General features: G+C 42.7%; 1 protein-coding gene across 9 annotated transcripts in view; it reads left to right on the top strand.

Annotated features, from left to right (window-relative positions):
- Nucleotides 1–18,183, top strand: part of FRYL (FRY like transcription coactivator) — a 456,322-nt gene that overhangs the window by 380,001 nt on the left and 58,138 nt on the right. For all 9 annotated transcript variants that reach the window (XM_068278548.1, XM_068278549.1, XM_068278550.1 and 6 more), the window contains 10 exons: nucleotides 4,161–4,273; nucleotides 7,041–7,191; nucleotides 8,082–8,185; nucleotides 8,271–8,456; nucleotides 10,060–10,261; nucleotides 10,346–10,467; nucleotides 12,685–12,872; nucleotides 13,314–13,408; nucleotides 14,100–14,707; nucleotides 18,060–18,157. In XM_068278548.1, coding sequence (XP_068134649.1) covers nucleotides 4,161–4,273; nucleotides 7,041–7,191; nucleotides 8,082–8,185; nucleotides 8,271–8,456; nucleotides 10,060–10,261; nucleotides 10,346–10,467; nucleotides 12,685–12,872; nucleotides 13,314–13,408; nucleotides 14,100–14,707; nucleotides 18,060–18,157 — 1,867 coding nt within the window. The remainder of the gene's footprint in view (nucleotides 1–4,160; nucleotides 4,274–7,040; nucleotides 7,192–8,081; nucleotides 8,186–8,270; nucleotides 8,457–10,059; nucleotides 10,262–10,345; nucleotides 10,468–12,684; nucleotides 12,873–13,313; nucleotides 13,409–14,099; nucleotides 14,708–18,059; nucleotides 18,158–18,183) is intronic.

Genomic DNA, 18,183 nt, shown 5'->3' with positions numbered 1-18,183 from the left:
GCAGTTTTTAAAACGTTTTACTCTACTCTGGCGCCTCTGTATACCGAGCTTTTGCTGATCTTTTAGTCCACCCTGGATGGAGGGGTGCATCCCCATCTACTATCTACAGAGAGCGACTTCTTAACCTGAGTGGGGTCAGGTCCTAATGCTCCCCACCTGCATTTAAAGTGGTTGCCTATGGGTAACCCGTGTTTGTGAGTATATATACATAAAATTATATTGAACTCTTCATTTTACCTGACAATACTGCACCATATTGGGCTCTCGATTCTCTTCTTGTTTTATAAGCATTTAATATACACATGTACATCAGTCACTTTCTTTGTAGGTAGAACCTATTATTATTCTACTCAGGAGGACCTGTCTATACCAGCTACTCGAGTGGCAATGAATTGCCTAGTGACATATTAAACTTAAAGGGGCACTATGGCGAAAAATTATAAAATTTAAAATATGTGCTAATATGATCAAAGAAGAAGTACATTTTTTCGAGAGTAAAATGAGCCATAAATGACTTTTCTCCTATATTGCTGTCACTCACAGTAGGTAGTAGAAATCTCACAGAAGCAACAGGTTTTGGACTAATCCATCTTTTCATAGGGGATTCTCAGCAAGGCTTTTATTCTTTATAAAGATATTCTCTAAAAAGGATTTAAACAATGATGCTGGCCAGCTTCCCTGCTTGCTACACAGTTTTTTGGCAGTTGAACAGAGCAACTGCCATTCACTAAGTGCTTTTAAAAATAAATAAATCCCTGAGAATCCCCCATGAAGAGATGAGCTAGTCCAAAACCTGCCGCTTTTGTCAGATTTCTACTGCCTACTGTTAGTGACAGCAACATAGGAGAAAAGTAATTTATGGCTCATTTTACTTTGGAAAAAATGCACTTCTTATTTGTATATGTTTGCACATATTTTAAATTTTACAATTTTTCACCATAGTGCCCCTTTAAGGTGCCACTAACAGTACAAGTTTCCACTAAATGTGATCTTTCACTTGTGATTTGAACGATCGCAACTAATTGGAAGGCAATTATCGATTGTTCACATTTACTGAAGGATTCTTTTTTCACGTGCGATCATAAAATCCAACTTTCGGATCGATTTTATCCTATTTAGCAATCGGCCAAAGAATTTTACCTTATCGATTGCCTTCATAAATGAATTTTCTATACAATTCGATCATAGAAATTGCATCAAAAGATCACATTTGGTGAAACATTTTTTTACCTTTAATGGGCACCTTTATAGAGGAACTCCAGTGAAAAAAATGTAATAAAAAAAAGTGCTACATTTTTACAATAATTATGTATAAATGATTTAGTCAGGGTTTGCCCATTGTAAAATCTTTTAAATCCCTGATTTATATTCTGACATTTATTACATGGTGACATTGTTACTGCTGGCAAGTGATGTAGCTACTGCTTGCTGTTTTGGCAGTTGGAAACAGCTGTAAACGGCTATTTCCCACAATGCAACAGGGTTCACAGACAGGAAACTGCAAGAAGTACCTCGGTACTCAGAGCTTCTTGTGGGAGGGGTTTCACCATAAGATCAGCCATACAGCGCCCCCTGATGGTCTGTTTGTGAAAAGGAATACCGTATATACTCACATACAAGCCGAATTTTTGACCCCCAAAAAGGGGGCCAAAAGTTGGGGGGTCGGCTTGTATGCGAGTCGTGGGTGGTGGTCCGTGGTCCCCCCTCTCCCCCGTCCGCCTGCTCCCTCCGCGGCCGCCGCTGCTATTACCTGCTTTAGGCAGCGGCCGCTTCCTAATCCGGGTTCCCCTCTCCATCATGCGTATACCGTAAGTGTATCACAACAGCGCGCCCGGCGCTGCTGTGACTATGCAGGGGACAGGAAAGAGCGGTTCCCCTGGTAACGGCGATACACATTGCCGTTACAGGAAGCCACGCTCTTTCCTGCACCCTGCATCGTCACAGCAGCAGCGCCGGGCGCGCTGCTGTAATACACTTACGGTATACGCATGATGGAGAGGGGAACCCGGATTAAGAAGCGGCCGCTGCCTAAAGCAGGTAATAGCAGCGGGGCCGCGAGGGGAGGAGGAGGGGGGGCGCTATACTGGGCACTATACTAGCTATACTGGGCACTATACTAGCTATACTGGGCACTATACTAGCTATACTGGGCACTATACTAGCTATACTGGGCACTATACTGGCTATACTGGGCACTTTACTAGCTATACTAGGCACTTTACTAGCTATACTGGGCACTTTACTAGCTATACTGGGCACTATATTGGCTATACTGGGCACTATATTGGCTATACTGGGCACTATACTAGCTATACTGGGCACTTTACTGGCTATACTGGGCACTTTACTGGCTATACTGGGCACTTTACTGGCTATACTGGGCACTATACTAGCTATACTGGGCACTATACTAGCTATACTGGGCACTTTACTAGCTATACTGAGGCACTACCTACCCATACTGGGCACTATACTAGCTATACTGGGACACACTGGGGGGATCACGCGCCTGCACCAATCCAGCATTTCCTACCCCCGGCTTATATGGGGTCAATCATTTTCCCCTGGTTTTTCAGGTAAAAGTTGGGGGGTCGGCTTATATGCGAGTATATACGGTAGATTTCTCATGTAAAAGGCGGTATCGGCTACTGATTGGGATAAAGTTCAATTCTTGCTCGGAGTTTCTCTTTAAAGAGATCTCTGATCAATTAATAAAGCAAGGTTTATTTTTAGATTAATGACTGCATATTTCCAATGTTCACAGTGGGGTGCTACGGTGCAACTTTATGGAGGTATTTTAACGCAGGAAGTCGAACTGCAATATTAAGTGTGTGCAAGGTTCCAAGTGCATCCAGTGTATTGCGATCCAGTGGACTACAGTATCCCAATGCAGTGCGTAAATTGCATAACGTGTGCATTAACAGTGGCGGTGAAGCATACTTTTCACTGTATGCAACGCTATGGTTGTATAACATGCAATGCGATTTTTTTTTTTTCCATTGCATTCCTGTTTTCAGGGAACGCAATGCAGCTCCCTCTGCGCATTGCTGCCTGCCTGCACAGTTTACATTGAAATGTAGTAAGATGCTGTTGCATCATGGGAGCAGAATTATTCCCAGCATAGGCTTATTATGCTTGATTAAAATGTACTGCCACATCCACTTGCCTTTTTTTTATCAATAAATAGTTAGAAATCAGTTAAATGTTGATCAGTTGGGTCTGTTGAGGCGAAAGATCCCTGGCTGATGCTATCAACGTGATTTGAATCTGCCAGATGACTTGTCCATTGTGTGACCAGAGCAGCTGTGTAGCCTCTTACACACGCATGAGGCATGTCGCCGAGCGGGAATTGACTCCCATCCGCTCATTGCAGGGCAGTGACAGTGCAGATGCTTTTATAGTTTGTAGGCTAGCAATGTTTTCTGTTCCTATGCAGGGAGGCAGAGCAGCGTGGAGTGACATAACTTGGCGGGTGGGGTAAGTGCAGAGAACAATGCTTTTAGATGCAGCATTTCGCCAGGCGAATCGCAAGCCGAGAGGGTCGGCTGGATACATGCTGGATTGTTGGCAGAGGCGGTTATATCAGTAGTGATAAGCTCAACAGTAGTCGAATACGTGATTTCCTCAGCTGTGCTGCTGGGGGAGAGGAAGTTACTTATCCATAAGTCCGCGGTCCTCTAAGCGTTCCAAACGTCTTGCCAGAAGGAAGAAGTGCGCGCAGTGAGTATAGGACACGTGAAAGACATTTGGAACGCATGGAGGACCGTGGACCTTTGGGTAAGTAACCCCCTCTCTCCCAGCCACACACCTGAAGCAATCAAGCCTCATTTTAATCATGGATTCGAGTAGCTCACTACTCATGAGCTCATCACTGCATATCAGCCACCTCAGCCAAGTTTCATCTAGTGAGTATACGGAGCTTGAGCATTAATCTGGGAGTTTACCCCCCGCCAAATTATTTTCAGCTAAACTGCATTTGATTTCCTGTTAGCCTTCCCATAGAAAGTACTAGATGAACTTTACTGTAGTGGTATGTTCATCAAATAAGTGCAGTCTTTTCAGAGTAACTTCACTCATTTTATTGCACGTGTAGTAAAATAATACAAAGCTTCTGTGGACAATGATGACCCTGTGTTAATGCTGTCCACTTCCTCCCACAGGTATCCTCACCTCGAAATCTACAGTGGTCTGAATAGCAACTTGAATCGCCAGCACCACAGACTGGAGTCTCGATACAGCAGCAGCTCTGGGGGATCCTACGAAGAAGAGAAAAGTAATCTTGTTCTAATCTGCTGCATTCTAACTGCTTGCAATCTTGCTGGCGACTTTGCATTTATATTTAACTGTAATAATTATTGCATTCTCTAATCTTCCTACAGTGTACGTTTGGTTTAGATTTTAACTTCTGTAATATAGCTCCAAATGGTTTCCACTGAAATGAAGCCAGCATTAAATTATTTATCAGTGTACCTGCAGTGATGATGACATCATTATTAGTGGTATAGCTGCCAGTCTTTTACTTTGCTGGAGGGAAAAATAAGCTCTGCAGACTCTGGTAATAGACCCCTTAAAGGACAACCCAGGTGAAAATGAACTGATGAGATAAACAGAACTGATGAGACAATTGTGTGTATCCTTCCTCTCCTAAAAATTACTTTTTTAGATATGATTTATATTTAAATCTTGTTTTTACGTATTTACTGGTTCATTGTTTCTGCTCAATGACACATGCATTGAAGTATGCCAGAGCTAAAAACCATGAAATATTGACCCTTTTTATCGCTCTCCTGCTCTCAGAAGCCATTTACTGACAGGAAAGTGGTTTATGGCTGTAATTCTTTCCAGTGAGGGTTACGCTATAGTCCGACCTGGACAGAAACTGTCACTTTCATACCTGATAATGAATTTTTTCAGGCAGAGAAAGAAAAAAAAAAGAACACAGCTTAGTCATTTCTGTGCTTGGCAATGTACATACACATATCGATCTAATTATGTCACATGTCACCTCGGTTGTCCTTTAAAGGACAACTGAAGTGAGAGGGATATGGAGGCTGCCGTATTTATTTCCTTTTAAGCGATATCAGCTGCCTTGCTATCCTGCTGACCCTCTAAAACTTTTAGCCATAGTCCCTGGACATGAATGCAGCAGATCCAGTGTTTCTTACATTGTCAGAGCTGGCAAGATTAGCTGCATGCTTGTTTCTGGTGTGATTCAGACACTGCTGCAGTCAAATAGATAGCAGGGATGCCAGGCAAGTGGTATGGTTTAAAAGGAAATCCATATTGCAGCCTCCAAATTCTTTTCACTTCAGATGTCCTTAAAGTCTGCAGTGAGCAGGATTACAATTCCCATCAGCCCACTGTGCTTTAATTTAGGGCTGCTGTGGGCAGACATTCAGTTTACAGATCTTTTAAGTATTGTCACCTCTTTTGATGCCCACACTGCATTGTTTATACAGTGGGTTGTATTTGGAGACTTTCCCTGGTCACTACAAGAAATCATTAGGCAATCATTTAGTCAAGTCCGACTCTTCGTGACCATATGAACTTTAGCACGCCAGATATGTCTGTCAATCTCTACTTCTCTCAGCTGTTGCATAGGCATGTTCATTGCTTCATATATTCTGTCTATCCATCTTAGCCTTTTAGGTTCTCTGTGTTTTGCCCTTAATTTTTCCAAGCACCATGGAAAACCAGTTGAACAGAAGCAACGAGAGCTGAATCACTGGAACATGGATATTTTAATTTACATTCATTGGCAGTACAGACTGCTTTGAAAGGCTCCTTTCACTCTGTACCTCTTAGCGACTTTCTGATTAGTGTCAGCACCATCCCTCTATAGTCCTTAAGACTGTGGCTCATTGTAAAGGTTGCATACCTTTAGTATGACTGCTGCTTTTGCTTAGGGCTGTGTGTGCTGCAACTGGGTGTGATGACATAGGCGAGTCAGGGATTGTGACATTTCCGAATTGTAAAAGTTTGTGTATTTCTGTTTGCACGCAGAGACTCTATTATATTTCATATACAAATCACAAATGTGAGTTACAATTCAGTTTCCTGTTTCATTGCTCTTTTTAGTTCTATTTCACTATTAAGGCAACATAAAATTGTCTTTTACAATAGGTTACCTGTCTGTTTGTGCGGCTGAAATGATGCTGATGTACATTGCTATTAATGATTGTGAATTCTGTTACTAAGGCAGGGGACACACTTGTCTTTCAGTTTGCTGTGTGAGGTTTTCTGCATTTGCAAAAAAAATGCATCAAGAGTGAACTAGCCCATTGATTAACATGAGCTTGCAGATTAAGGGTAGGCACACACTAGGCAAAATTGCATATGCGTTTTCCATAGCACATAGTTGAAAACGCATATGCGATTCTGCCTAGTGTGTTCCTACCAAGTCAAGTGTGTCCCCTGCCTTAATTGTGTGTAAACAAGGTACTGGAGATGCAAACTAACCCACGAGAGAGTAAGGCCTCGTTCACATTAGATAACGCTTATGGCCGTGCATTCGGGGCGCACCTGACCGCATGCCATCCGCGTTGCTCTGCACTTCTGATCCCATTCATTACAGTGAATAAGATCAGCAATGCGCTTTTGCAAAAAATGCGTGCATAGTCTTAACATCAGAAGTGCTCTCTATGCACTTCTGATGTTCTTGCTGATCCCTTTCTATACCTGCTGCCAAAATGAACACTGCAGCGCATATAGTGTGAACGAGGCCTAAGGACGGCATGGACTTTCTCTAATGATAAACCTATCTGTTATACAGTAAATTTAAAGGCTGAATTTGGAATACACACATCTAGGGATAGCAGGAATAGTAAGGCCAGGGTCACACTTAGCAAAATCGCATGCATTTTCCCCAGAGCACATAGTGGAATCTGCATGCGATTCTACTAAGTGTGACCCTGACCTAAAGAGCATACAGTGCTAAGAAATAGGCATATTTTTTAGAAGAAGGCAGTAGTGCATTTATCCAGCATGCATTTCTGAAAATGTGCTCTGGAGTTCTCTGTCTAATTGTAAATGTGTTGCAGGTGACTCCATGCCTCTGTTCTCTAACTGGCGTCTGAAAGTGATGGAGCACAACCGGGGAGAACCACTACCCTTCCCCCCCACAGGAGGATGCTGGTCACCTCTTGTGGACTATCTACCAGAAACCACTTCTCTGGGCACATCTCTGCATAGGTATCATCACATAGGATGCCATAGATTGTCTCCTGGGACCTGATGCGCTAAACTCTGATAAAGTTGCCATGCGCAGGCCTGCAACTCTTAGAATCATGTTACCATGGTAATGCATGCATTGCTGTGGTACTGCACATAGCTCTAAAGCAGGCCATACACTGGCTCGATTCACGGCCGTTTCGACAGCAGATCCGATCCTGGGATCGGATCTGCTGCCAATCGCTTGCGCTAAACGCACCCGCCGATCCGATTCCCTCCCGAAATCGGATCGGTCCGTCGATCGCGCCGTGCGGGAAATTACCCTCGATCGCCCGCCGGTAGGAGCGCGTCGCTTGCGGCGTACGATTCGGGCCCGATCCGAGCATGTATACATTACCTGAAGCTGGCTCCGGGGTCCTCTTCTCCTCGCTGCACCGCATTTCCGCATGTCCCAGTGTACGCTTATACTTCCTGTGTCACTCCGGTGACCAGGAAGTTGAAATAGAGGGCGCTCTATTTGAACTTCCTGGTCACGGAGTAACACAGGAAGCGCCGGGATGGAGCAAGAACAGCGGTGCGGTGCAGTGCAGAGAAGACGCCCGGGAGCCAGCCTCAGGTAATGTATACGGGGGGGGGGACAGGCGGCAGGAGCAGCTGAACAGATTGTGATCGGTTTCAGGCTGAAATCGATTCACAATCTGTTTGCAGTAAAGGCAGCCATACGATCCCTATCTGATCAGATTCGATCAGATAGGGATCTGTCAGCTGGTCGATCTAATGGCACATCGACCAGTGTATGGCCACCTTAAGGGTTAGTGCATCAGGCCCCAGGTCACATGATGGAGAATTGTGTAATAAACCTGTGTTTTGTGTAGGGTGTGACCAGTAATCAGTGACTGTTTGTCATCTAGGTGCAACATAGCAGTGATCCTGCTGACGGACCTCATCATTGATCATAGTGTGAAGGTGGAATGGGGAGGCTACCTGCATCTCCTGCTACATGCCATCTTCATAGGTAAAGACTTCTGCTGTACTGTGCTATTGTCTCTGGGGAACAGCAGCAGTATAGAATGAATAATGGATGTTTTTCTTGTTTACAGGGTTTGATCACTACCATCCTGAGGTGTACGAGCATTGTAAGCGCCTCCTGTTACATTTATTAATCGTATTGGGACCCAATAGCAGTGTACAGAGCGTGGCGTCTATCCTCCTCAGGAACAGGGAATGTAATGAGCCACGTGTGCTGACTGTCAAAAGCAATGCACATCTGGAGTACTCCTTCACAGGTAAGAGACATACATCATTCAATTATGTCTAGCTGAAGATTCCCTGTTATGCCAGCAACAGGTGATGGTAGTAATTTTATACTGTTGTGTCATCTCCGCTAATTAGAAATCTATGTTTGCTCTGTACTCCGTGTGAGCCAAAGTGCTGACTATAATCTTAACGGGGGGATTACAGACAGACCATGTGTAATGGTGGCCATATACCACTCAATCTGCCTCCAGCTGGACCATTGTGCCGGCCATACACGGCATGTTGTATGCACCAGATCGAGCCAGCGGCTCGATGCTGGCACATCCCCGCTCGTGCGCGCAGATCGATTCCCGCTCGTCCCCGCCGGCGATCCTTATCAGCCACTCGATTCCCTGCCATTGTCCGCCGGCGGGAATGGAGCAGCTTGATCGGGCCAGCAGAATATTATCAGCTGACCGGATCAGCAGGTCGATACACGGTACAGAAACGTAACGTGTATCCCCAACATTAGGTAGTTCCCTCTCTGATCAGAGAAGAATCTATTGCTTGTCCACACACTGCACACCAGATTCCAATAGAACACATACATGTGGTCCATCGATAACCAAGAAATCGAATGTCCTTGCCATGGAGGACCTGATTGAGCCCATGTGACCAAGATTTTCCAGCATGCCTCATCGATCCTTGACTGATTTTGACCAGAAATTGTTTGAAAGATCAATCGGGTGGCCATATTGCACCATTGATTTTCCTCTAATCACATAAAGTTATCAGAACAAAAGGTTGAGTTGCCCACAAAATCAAGTAATGTATGGGGACCCTAAGGGCCCATTTCCACTAGCATATTGCATTGTGCGTCAGTTTTTCTGTATGTGGATGTCCGCATTTTTACCACAAATGTTAACACGGAAATCCGTATGCGGCTATCAGACATTGTATGGGAAGCGGTTACTTGCTGCAGAAATCAGCAGCATGCAATCCATATTTTTTCCTGCATTGCACTGCAATTGCAAATGACTCCATTGACATGCATTGGTTTCAGTTTCATTGCGAATAATCACATTGCGAATTCGCAGTTAGTGGAAACTGGCCCTAAGACTAAACACGTTTTTTTCAGTTTGGATTTAAATGCTTCCAGGGATGGAGTTGTGCTGATTGGGTGGGGCGAGGAGTTCCAAAGGGTCAGCATGACAGAAGGCTCTGTCTCCAAAGGTTTCTTCACTTCAGGTTTTCTTTAAAAAGAAATAAATATTGCAGCCTCTCACTTCAAGTGTCCTTTAATAATTATCACTATTTAAAGCCCCTACTGAGATGGTTGTTACCAGTACAGTGCCAGTGAAGGACTAATACAGCTGTTGGAGATGAGCACCTCTGTCCAAGGTCCTTGTTGCTCTCCCAACCTCTGCATCTCCTGTTGCTATGTTACTGATAACACGTAAGAGTTGGCAACCTTCAGACTGCAAGTTTTGTATTATAAAAAAAACTTGTCCCTAACACTTTGCACATATTTGGCATTTTTTAAAGAAACCGTTAAAAAACTGTCTTTACACTACTGTATACTCTCCTCAGTACTTACAAACAAGATACCTTTGTAGATTAATAAGTTAAAATATTTGTCTTTCATATATGCAGGTATTAATGATTTTATACCGGATTACCAGCCTTCCCCTATGACGGACTCAGGGCTCAGCTCAAGTTCTACCTCTTCAAGCATAAGCTTAGGGAATACAAGCACTGCGGTTCCCCACCTCCAGGCCACCATCCTCAATGATGTGGATCTCACTGTGGAGCAGGATGAGAAGGTCAAAACCCTCATAGAGTTCATTACATCGAGGTAACCCTACTGCACCAGCCGTATTGTCTGTATGCTACGCAAACATTTCCCAGTCTATAAGCTCATTGCTGGTTTGTCTTATAGGAAAAGAGGACCACTATGGAATCATGAAGATGTTTCTGCAAAAAACCCAAGTATCAAAAGTGCTGAGCAGCTTACAGCATTTTTAAAACACGTGGTCTCTGTTTTCAAGCACTGTAGATCTGGTAAGTCTATAACAGTGTACACACACACACACACACACACACACACACCCACACACACACCCACACACCCCCCTACCTGTGGGTGATCGCCTCTAGCGGACCCTTTGATGCTCTTGTATTTGTTGGTAACACTACCTAATTGTATGTAAATGCTTTTCAAACATTACTTAATACTTATAATTATCTATAAATACTTATTTCGATTTTGTTCTTCAATTTACCATATTTTAATATAAAAACTTTCTATGATAAATGTACTATGACAAGTTCAATTTCCCCATACAGTCATTGCATTTGCACAAAGTTGAGGCATTAAAAAGACACTGAAGCGAAAAAAAAATTATGCTATAATGATTTGTATGTGTAGTACAGCTAAGAAATAAAACATTAGTAGCAGAGACATAAGTCTAATGTTGTTTCCAGTACAGGAAGAGTTAAAGAGACACTGAAGCGAAAAAAAAAATTATGATATAATGAATTGGTTGTGTAGTATGGATAATTACTAGAATATTTAGAAGCAAAGAAAATATCCTCATATTTTTATTTTCAGTTATATAGTGTTTTTTATAACATTGCATCATTCTATAACATTTTCAGTTTACACACTACTCAGCATTCTAAATGATTTTTTACAGAGCAGGCTGTGAATGTTTGACCTGTCCTGAACTGTTCTTTGCAGAAGAAAAAGCCTGACAGCTGAGATAATAAACTTCAGATAACAGAGGTCTCTGCCACTTTGAAAGTCATGGAGCTGAATGGCTTGTTTTGCATAGATAACAACTAGTGTCTTAACTCTTCCTGTACTGGAAAGTCATATTTCTGCTGCTAATGTTTTATTTATTAGCTGTACTACACATACAAATCATTATATCATAATTTTCATTTTTTGCTTCAGTGTCTCTTTAAGAAACTCCAGTTGTTATCTATGCAAAAGAGCCATTGAGCTCCACAACTTTCAAAGTCGCAGAGAGCTCTGTCTTCTGTAGCTTGTTATCTCAACTGTCAGTCACTGTATTTTCTTTTTTTCTGCAGAGGACAGGTCAATAGTTCACTGGCCTGCTCTGTTAAATAATTTAGAATGCTGAGTAGTGTGTAAACTGCAAATATTAGAGAATGATGCATTGTTATAAAAAAAAACTATATAACTGAAAATAAAAATGAGAATATTTTCTTTGCTACCTATGTTCTAGTAAATATCCGTATTATACAACCAATTTATTATATCATAATTTTTTTTTTTTGCTTCAGTAGCTCTTTAACCTCTTTGCCGGTTATCCCGAGCTCAGCTCGGGGTAACCTGCGTAGGAGTATTTCTCAGGCCCTGCTGGGCCGATTTTCAAAAAAAAAAAAATTCCTGCACGCAGCTAGCACGTTGCTAGCTGCGTGCAGTTTCCGATCGCCGCTACCCGCCGCGCCCCCTCCAGACCCCTTGCGCAGCCTGGCCAATCAGTGCCAGGCAGCGCTGAGGGGTGGATCGGGATTCCCTCTGACGTCGGTGACGTCATCCCGCCTGGTCGCCATGGCGACCAGGGAAGCCCAGCAGGAAATCCCGTTCTGAACGGGATTTCCTGCTTACTCTGATCGCCTTCGGCGATCAGAGTGGATAGGGAGATGCCGCTCGTCAGCGGCTATCATGTTGCGAGCCCTGGGCTCGCTACATGATTTAAAAAAAGAAAAAAAAAATTTTAAAGTGCTGCGCTGCCCCCTTGCCGCCAGAATTGGAACGGCAAGGGGGTTAAGTGGATTTGTAACTGAGCCACTATCTATTGAAAAGGAGGGGGGGTACTTTTAATACTGGGAAGATCTACCCCTAATCTGGCTACATATACTGGGTAGGTGGGCTACATCTGAATATCCATGCTGTGTGTGAAGGCTACCTAATACTGGGGGGCACATCTGGATATCTATACTGAGTATGAAGGTTACATAATATTGAGGGCACATCTGGATATCTATACTGAGTATGAAGGCTATCTATACTGGGTGGGAGCGCCACATAATATCTTACATTTTACAATTTTTCGACCATTGTGCCCCTTTAATACAGGGGGCACCTCTGCGAGCTATACTGGGGCGGGCACAATTTGGGGGTGGGGAGGAGCACACTTTGGAATTTGGAATCTCTGTCTCTGGTGCTGGAGGACCTTGTCCTGAACAGGCTCCATGTAATATATTTTCCTGTTTTGTTATGTAATTATTTTATTGTTTCATTTGTAGGGTTCCAGCTTGAGCACCATCTCAGCGAGATAGCGCTGCAAACAGCTCTTTCCTGCTCATCACGACATTATGCTGGGAGGTCGTTTCAGATTTTCCGGGCCCTCAAGCAGCCTCTCACTGCACAGACCCTATCGGATGTGCTTTCTAGGCTCGTAGAAACTGTGGGAGATGCTGGGGAAGAACCTCAGGTAAAGTTGCTTCTGCTTTGCAATGACCTTTCATTAGTATTGTAAGAACCGCTGTTGGAACCTCTCAATTACCAATGATTTACTATTCTGGCACCTTATGCTAAACATAAACTTTTTCTGTGTTAAATATTATACTGACCTCTTTCTGACATGATTTGAGTTGGACAGAGGAAGATTACCCAATACTGTTCCCAACAAATCTCTGTGTTTCTTTGTGAGACTTGGCCATAAAAATATTTGGTATTTATGTATTCCATAAGTAAGGCTTCTACACAAATAATACACCATTCTTTTAGTCACACTGTGAACATGCACATTTCTTTGTTGTTTCTGTGGTAATGGTATGAGGTAATGTTATATCTGTGGTAATGGTATGATGCAGTAAAACGGGCGAGGTTATGATTTATTTACTTTTTTTCAAAATGAATGCTTCTTTTCCAGGGTTTCGTCATTGAGCTTCTTCTAACACTAGAGTCAGCTATCGACACTCTGTCGGAAACCATGAAGCATTATGACCTCCTGTCGGCACTTGCTCAGTAAGTGTATTCTGTTCTTAGTAGGGACCTTCACTGGCCTTCTTTCCGTGTGTTATATCTCTATCCTGCATTGATTGAAACTAGGGAACTCGAAGTAAGAATGATATGGAGGCTGCCATATTTATTTCCTTTTAAACAACACCAGTTGCATGGCTGTCCTGCTGATCCCCTTTCTCTAATACTTTCAGCCATAGACCCTGAACAAGTATATGCAGATCAGGTACTCAGGACTCAGCTAAATCAGGTTTTCCTGGACTGGCCATATGCTTGTTCCAGGGTTTTGACTCAAACACTACATATGTCAGAAGATCAACGGGTACTGTCAGGCAACTGGCATTGTATACAAGGAAATAAATATGGCAGCCTCCATATCACTGTCACCTGTGGTTCCCTTTAAACACACCTTGTGAGTCTCTATATTTAAAAGTGCAGCGTAACCAAACATTTCTATAACTTTGTCAGAACTACTTTGATGAAGAAAGAACAACTCCCAGCAGGCACTGACCTGCCACTTTTGACCACCTATCGTTTTCAGGAGAATACTTTTTTCCTCCTGAAAGCAGAGTTGCTCTTTAACATTTTTGCCATTAAAATTGTGGAAATATTTTCGATAGACTGAAGCTTGAGTTCTGTCTGAGTCAGAGAAGTCACCATGATTAATTGTTCTACCTGTTTATTCTGTGTACTGCAGCACCTCATACCACGAGCCAATGATGGGTAACAAGAATGCAGCAAACAGGAAGAGCACTGGACAGCTCAATTTAAGCACAAGTCCTCTTAGTAGTGGCAGTTTCATGGCCTATTGTAACAATGCCAGAAGTAACTCTTTACGGCTAAGCTTAATGGTTGACCGTCAGCTGGACCGACGACGGAGTAACACACTGGATATAATGGATGGCAGGATAAACCATGGAGGCAGTTTAGCAAGGACTAGAAGCCTCTCCTCCCTTCGAGAGGGAGGGATGCATGAAATGCAGCCAACTACTGATCCCACCAATCTCATGGCTACCATCTTCTGGATAGCAGCGTCCTTGCTGGAGTCGGACTATGAGTATGAGTATTTGCTGGCTCTAAAGCTCCTCAACAAGCTGCTCACCCACCTGCCACTGGACAAATCAGAAAGCAGGGAGAAGATTGAAAAGGTGCAGAACAACCTGAAGTGGAGTAATTTCCCTGGACTGCAGCAACTTTTCCTGAAGGGTTTTACCTCTGTGTCCACACAGGAAATGACTGTCCATTTGCTAAGCAAGCTCATCACTGTGTCCAAACACACAATTGTGGACCCCCCTCTGCTAACAGGTGAGTGGAGTCAGCAGGTCTGGAACTTGTACAGTTTTTTTCTTCTGTCCAAGGGATAGGTATGTATGCTAGATAACATGTACTGTATACCTGTGCTGCTCAGAAGCAATGCGTAATCAATCTCTGTATCATGCAACACTAGTCTACAGCGTTCCCACACCCATGAGTATTAAACCACCAATGTCAAAAATAGCCTCTATTTGGCATATTACCTAGTTGGTTGCTGGTTACTTTATTTAGGTGACCTGCAAGAAAAGTTATAAATCTACACATGAAACACCAATACAAGGAAGGTACAGATCTGAAATCTGCCCTCCTGGAAACTTGATCTGCATTTACGGAGTTCCTAGGGTTCTCTGTATTACGTTTAATACAAGGGGCACCAGACCAGGATTCCAGGTGGATGATCTTGGCCCTGGGAACTTCACAGTCAGCATGAAAGTGATGGTTATACTAAAGAATATAATAGCATAGCTTAGTAACTGACCATTTTCAACAAATATATATATATATATATATATATATATATATATATATATATATATATAATTTTTTATTTTTTTTAACGATACAGACTTTATTGATATATTCAGGCAGTACATTCAACAGCCAAAACTGTAAATTAATTAAATGTGTGACACATCAAAGGTTTGCACAGAGACCTTGGCCCATATGCAATTAACGTTTTCTCCAGAGTTTTCTCTTAGGAGAACATTTGTCATCTTGTATTATTTAAAATAATTTTTCATCACTTTGCATTTCAAAAAGTAGGTGAAAAAGTACTTCGAAAATTATTTTGGTTATTTTCTTGCTTGCTTGCTTGCTTGCGGTTTCAAATGTATTTAATGATAAGGTGTGAAAATGTCACCTGGGAGAAAAAGTAAATTGCATAGAGGCCATGTGTCATCAAAACTAGTCGTATAATCAAGACACTTATTACAGTTACAGAATGAAAGGCATAGAGAGTCGCATATAAGCCTTACAACAGAGGCAAAAGTGAAATGCTATTGGCTAGCAGGCAGGCTATTTACCAGTTCAAAAGAGTGATCAGAACAGAGTATTAACCAGAAGTGTTTACAGCAAAGTTTACAGTTCTCTCCATTTATCTCAGATTTGATTGAACTAAGGGCTCCATGTACGGAGAGTACAGTGATTTTTAAAGGGCAGACTACCGTCTACTCGATTCTTCCAGTTTATAACAGAAAGGGACCCATCTGAAAACCATTTATCGTATATGCAATTTCCTGCTTAGCATAAAAGAACAACTCTACCCTCAAAGTTTTCAGGGCTGTGGAGTCAGTACAAAAATCATCCGACTCACAACTCCTCAGCTTAAGAAGATTCAGACTCAAACTCCTTTTCCAGGTACTCAAAATTACTCAGATTCCTACTCCTACTCCACAGCCTTTGCATGGCTATGGAGTGGGTACAAAAATCATCCGACTCTTCAGTTTATGAACCCTCAACTCTGACCTCAGGTACCCAAAAATTACTCTGACTCCAACTCCACAGTCTTGAAAGTTTTAGAATCATTTTAAGATTTGCGATCAATATTAACTTTTTTCTTTGTAGTATCTTTACAGAAGCTTAGGGTTTCACTACTACGCTACTGTAATTGAACCATATGTAACTTGAATCAGTAACGTATTGTAATACGTTCCAAGTCATAACAGCTGGGATACTCCTGCAGCTGAGCCATTAGTTTCCATTATTTATTTATTTTAAAGAAGACATGGACACTGATTGGCAGCCACTGTGTCATCCATTTGTAAGTACTGTTAACAGGCAAAGTCAGTAATACAGGTCTCAATTCACTTTTTCTCATCAGGAGATAACATTTCTGCAATTGATAAAGTACTAAAAAGTGGGTGATAAACATACTCTTATTTTCTCACTTGTTGGATAATTAAAAGGCATTTTATTGATATGTAAATAGAACACCTTGGAGAAGAAAAGGTGAATTGAATAAGGGCCTAGGTATGTTTAAAACTTAATTTAAAAATGATTCAAAGTTTTTGCAAGTTTGCATGGAAGTAAAGCATGCTGGAGTTTCCACTGAACAAGCCGACCATTGCTTTCCTGACTGGAGGCACTATTTGCAGCAAAGACTTAAAGGGATACTTAAGTCAAAAAAAAAAAATGAGTTTTACTCACCTGGGGCTTCCAATAACCCGCTGCAGCTGTCCGGTGCCCTCGCCGTCTCCCTCCGATCCTTCTGGCCCCGCTGGCAGCCACTTCCTGTTTCGGTGACAGGAGCTGACAGGCTGGGGACGCGAGTGATTCTTCGCGTTCCTGGCCACAATAGCGTCATCTATGCTGCTATAGCATATATCATATACCATATAGCAGCATAGAGGGTGCTAATGTGTCTGGGAACGCGAAGAATCACTCGCGTCCCCAGCCTGTCAGCTCCTGTCACCGAAACAGGAAGTGGCTGCCGGCGGGGCCAGGAGGATCGGAGGGAGACGGCGAGGGCACCGGACAGCTGCAGGGGGCTATTGGAAGCCCTAGATGAGTAAAACTCATTTTTTTTGTTTGACTTAAGTGTCCCTTTAAAGGGGGCAGGAATCCATTTCAGTTACGTCAGTGAAAGATCAGAGGAGGTCTCTTTCCTGCCTGTATCTGGTCTCCAGTCTGTAGGATCATTCGGATATAACTAACCGCATGTTTCAAGCTGTCAATATTGTTCGGAGTTGTAGGTTGTAAAGATGACATATTCCAAGGTAAGCTATCTTCAGTATTAAACCTATGAATACTAATATTTGTCAGTACACAAGTATTTCAACTAGAGCCATTCCCAGACATTCTGAGGTCTACACTAACTATATATAACTAGAGAGAAGCTACTTTCGTTTTTCTAGTGGTGTTTTTTCAGATCTTTTGAATTGGCACATAAGACGCATTGTACACATGTACGAGGTCTGTCATCCGGCAGGGCTCAGGAATTAAGCCCTTAGGCGACAGTGCAGGATGCTGGCGACGTGTCCAGTTGCTATGCAGTGGGGAGGAGCACTACATGGTGAGTGTGGTGAGTAAGGAGAACAGTGCTCTTGGTCGAGTCGATCCTCCGGGCTGATCCCTGGCTGAGGCGTCGAGGGGCAGCTGTACTTGCACTTGCTTCTTGACAGAGGTGGCCAATCAGCTGCGACAATGGAGGTTTATCTAGCTTGTATACAAGGCTGTAGCTGTTTTGTCAGGAACACACAAGCTAATTTACTGTTCTGTAGGGCTAATATTTTCTGATGGGGTTAGTATACTTCAGGTTTTCTCAATGTCTGCAATAGTTCGCTTAATATTTTATTTATAATTTAGAAATTATAACATTGTTTATTGATCTGATTCTTTCAACCAGGGTTTCCTCTCAATGTTTTGTGCCTGTTGCCGCATTTGATTCAGCATTTTGACAGCCCAACACCATTCTGTAAGGAAACAGCAGAAAGGATCGCAAAGGTGAGTCTTCTGTCAGACCGCACATT

The sequence above is a fragment of the Hyperolius riggenbachi genome, chromosome 1, assembly GCF_040937935.1.
Source record: "Hyperolius riggenbachi isolate aHypRig1 chromosome 1, aHypRig1.pri, whole genome shotgun sequence".
NCBI lineage: Eukaryota > Metazoa > Chordata > Amphibia > Anura > Hyperoliidae > Hyperolius > Hyperolius riggenbachi.
Note: the sequence above shows the minus strand (reverse complement) of the source record. Positions and strands in the feature narration are given on the sequence as shown.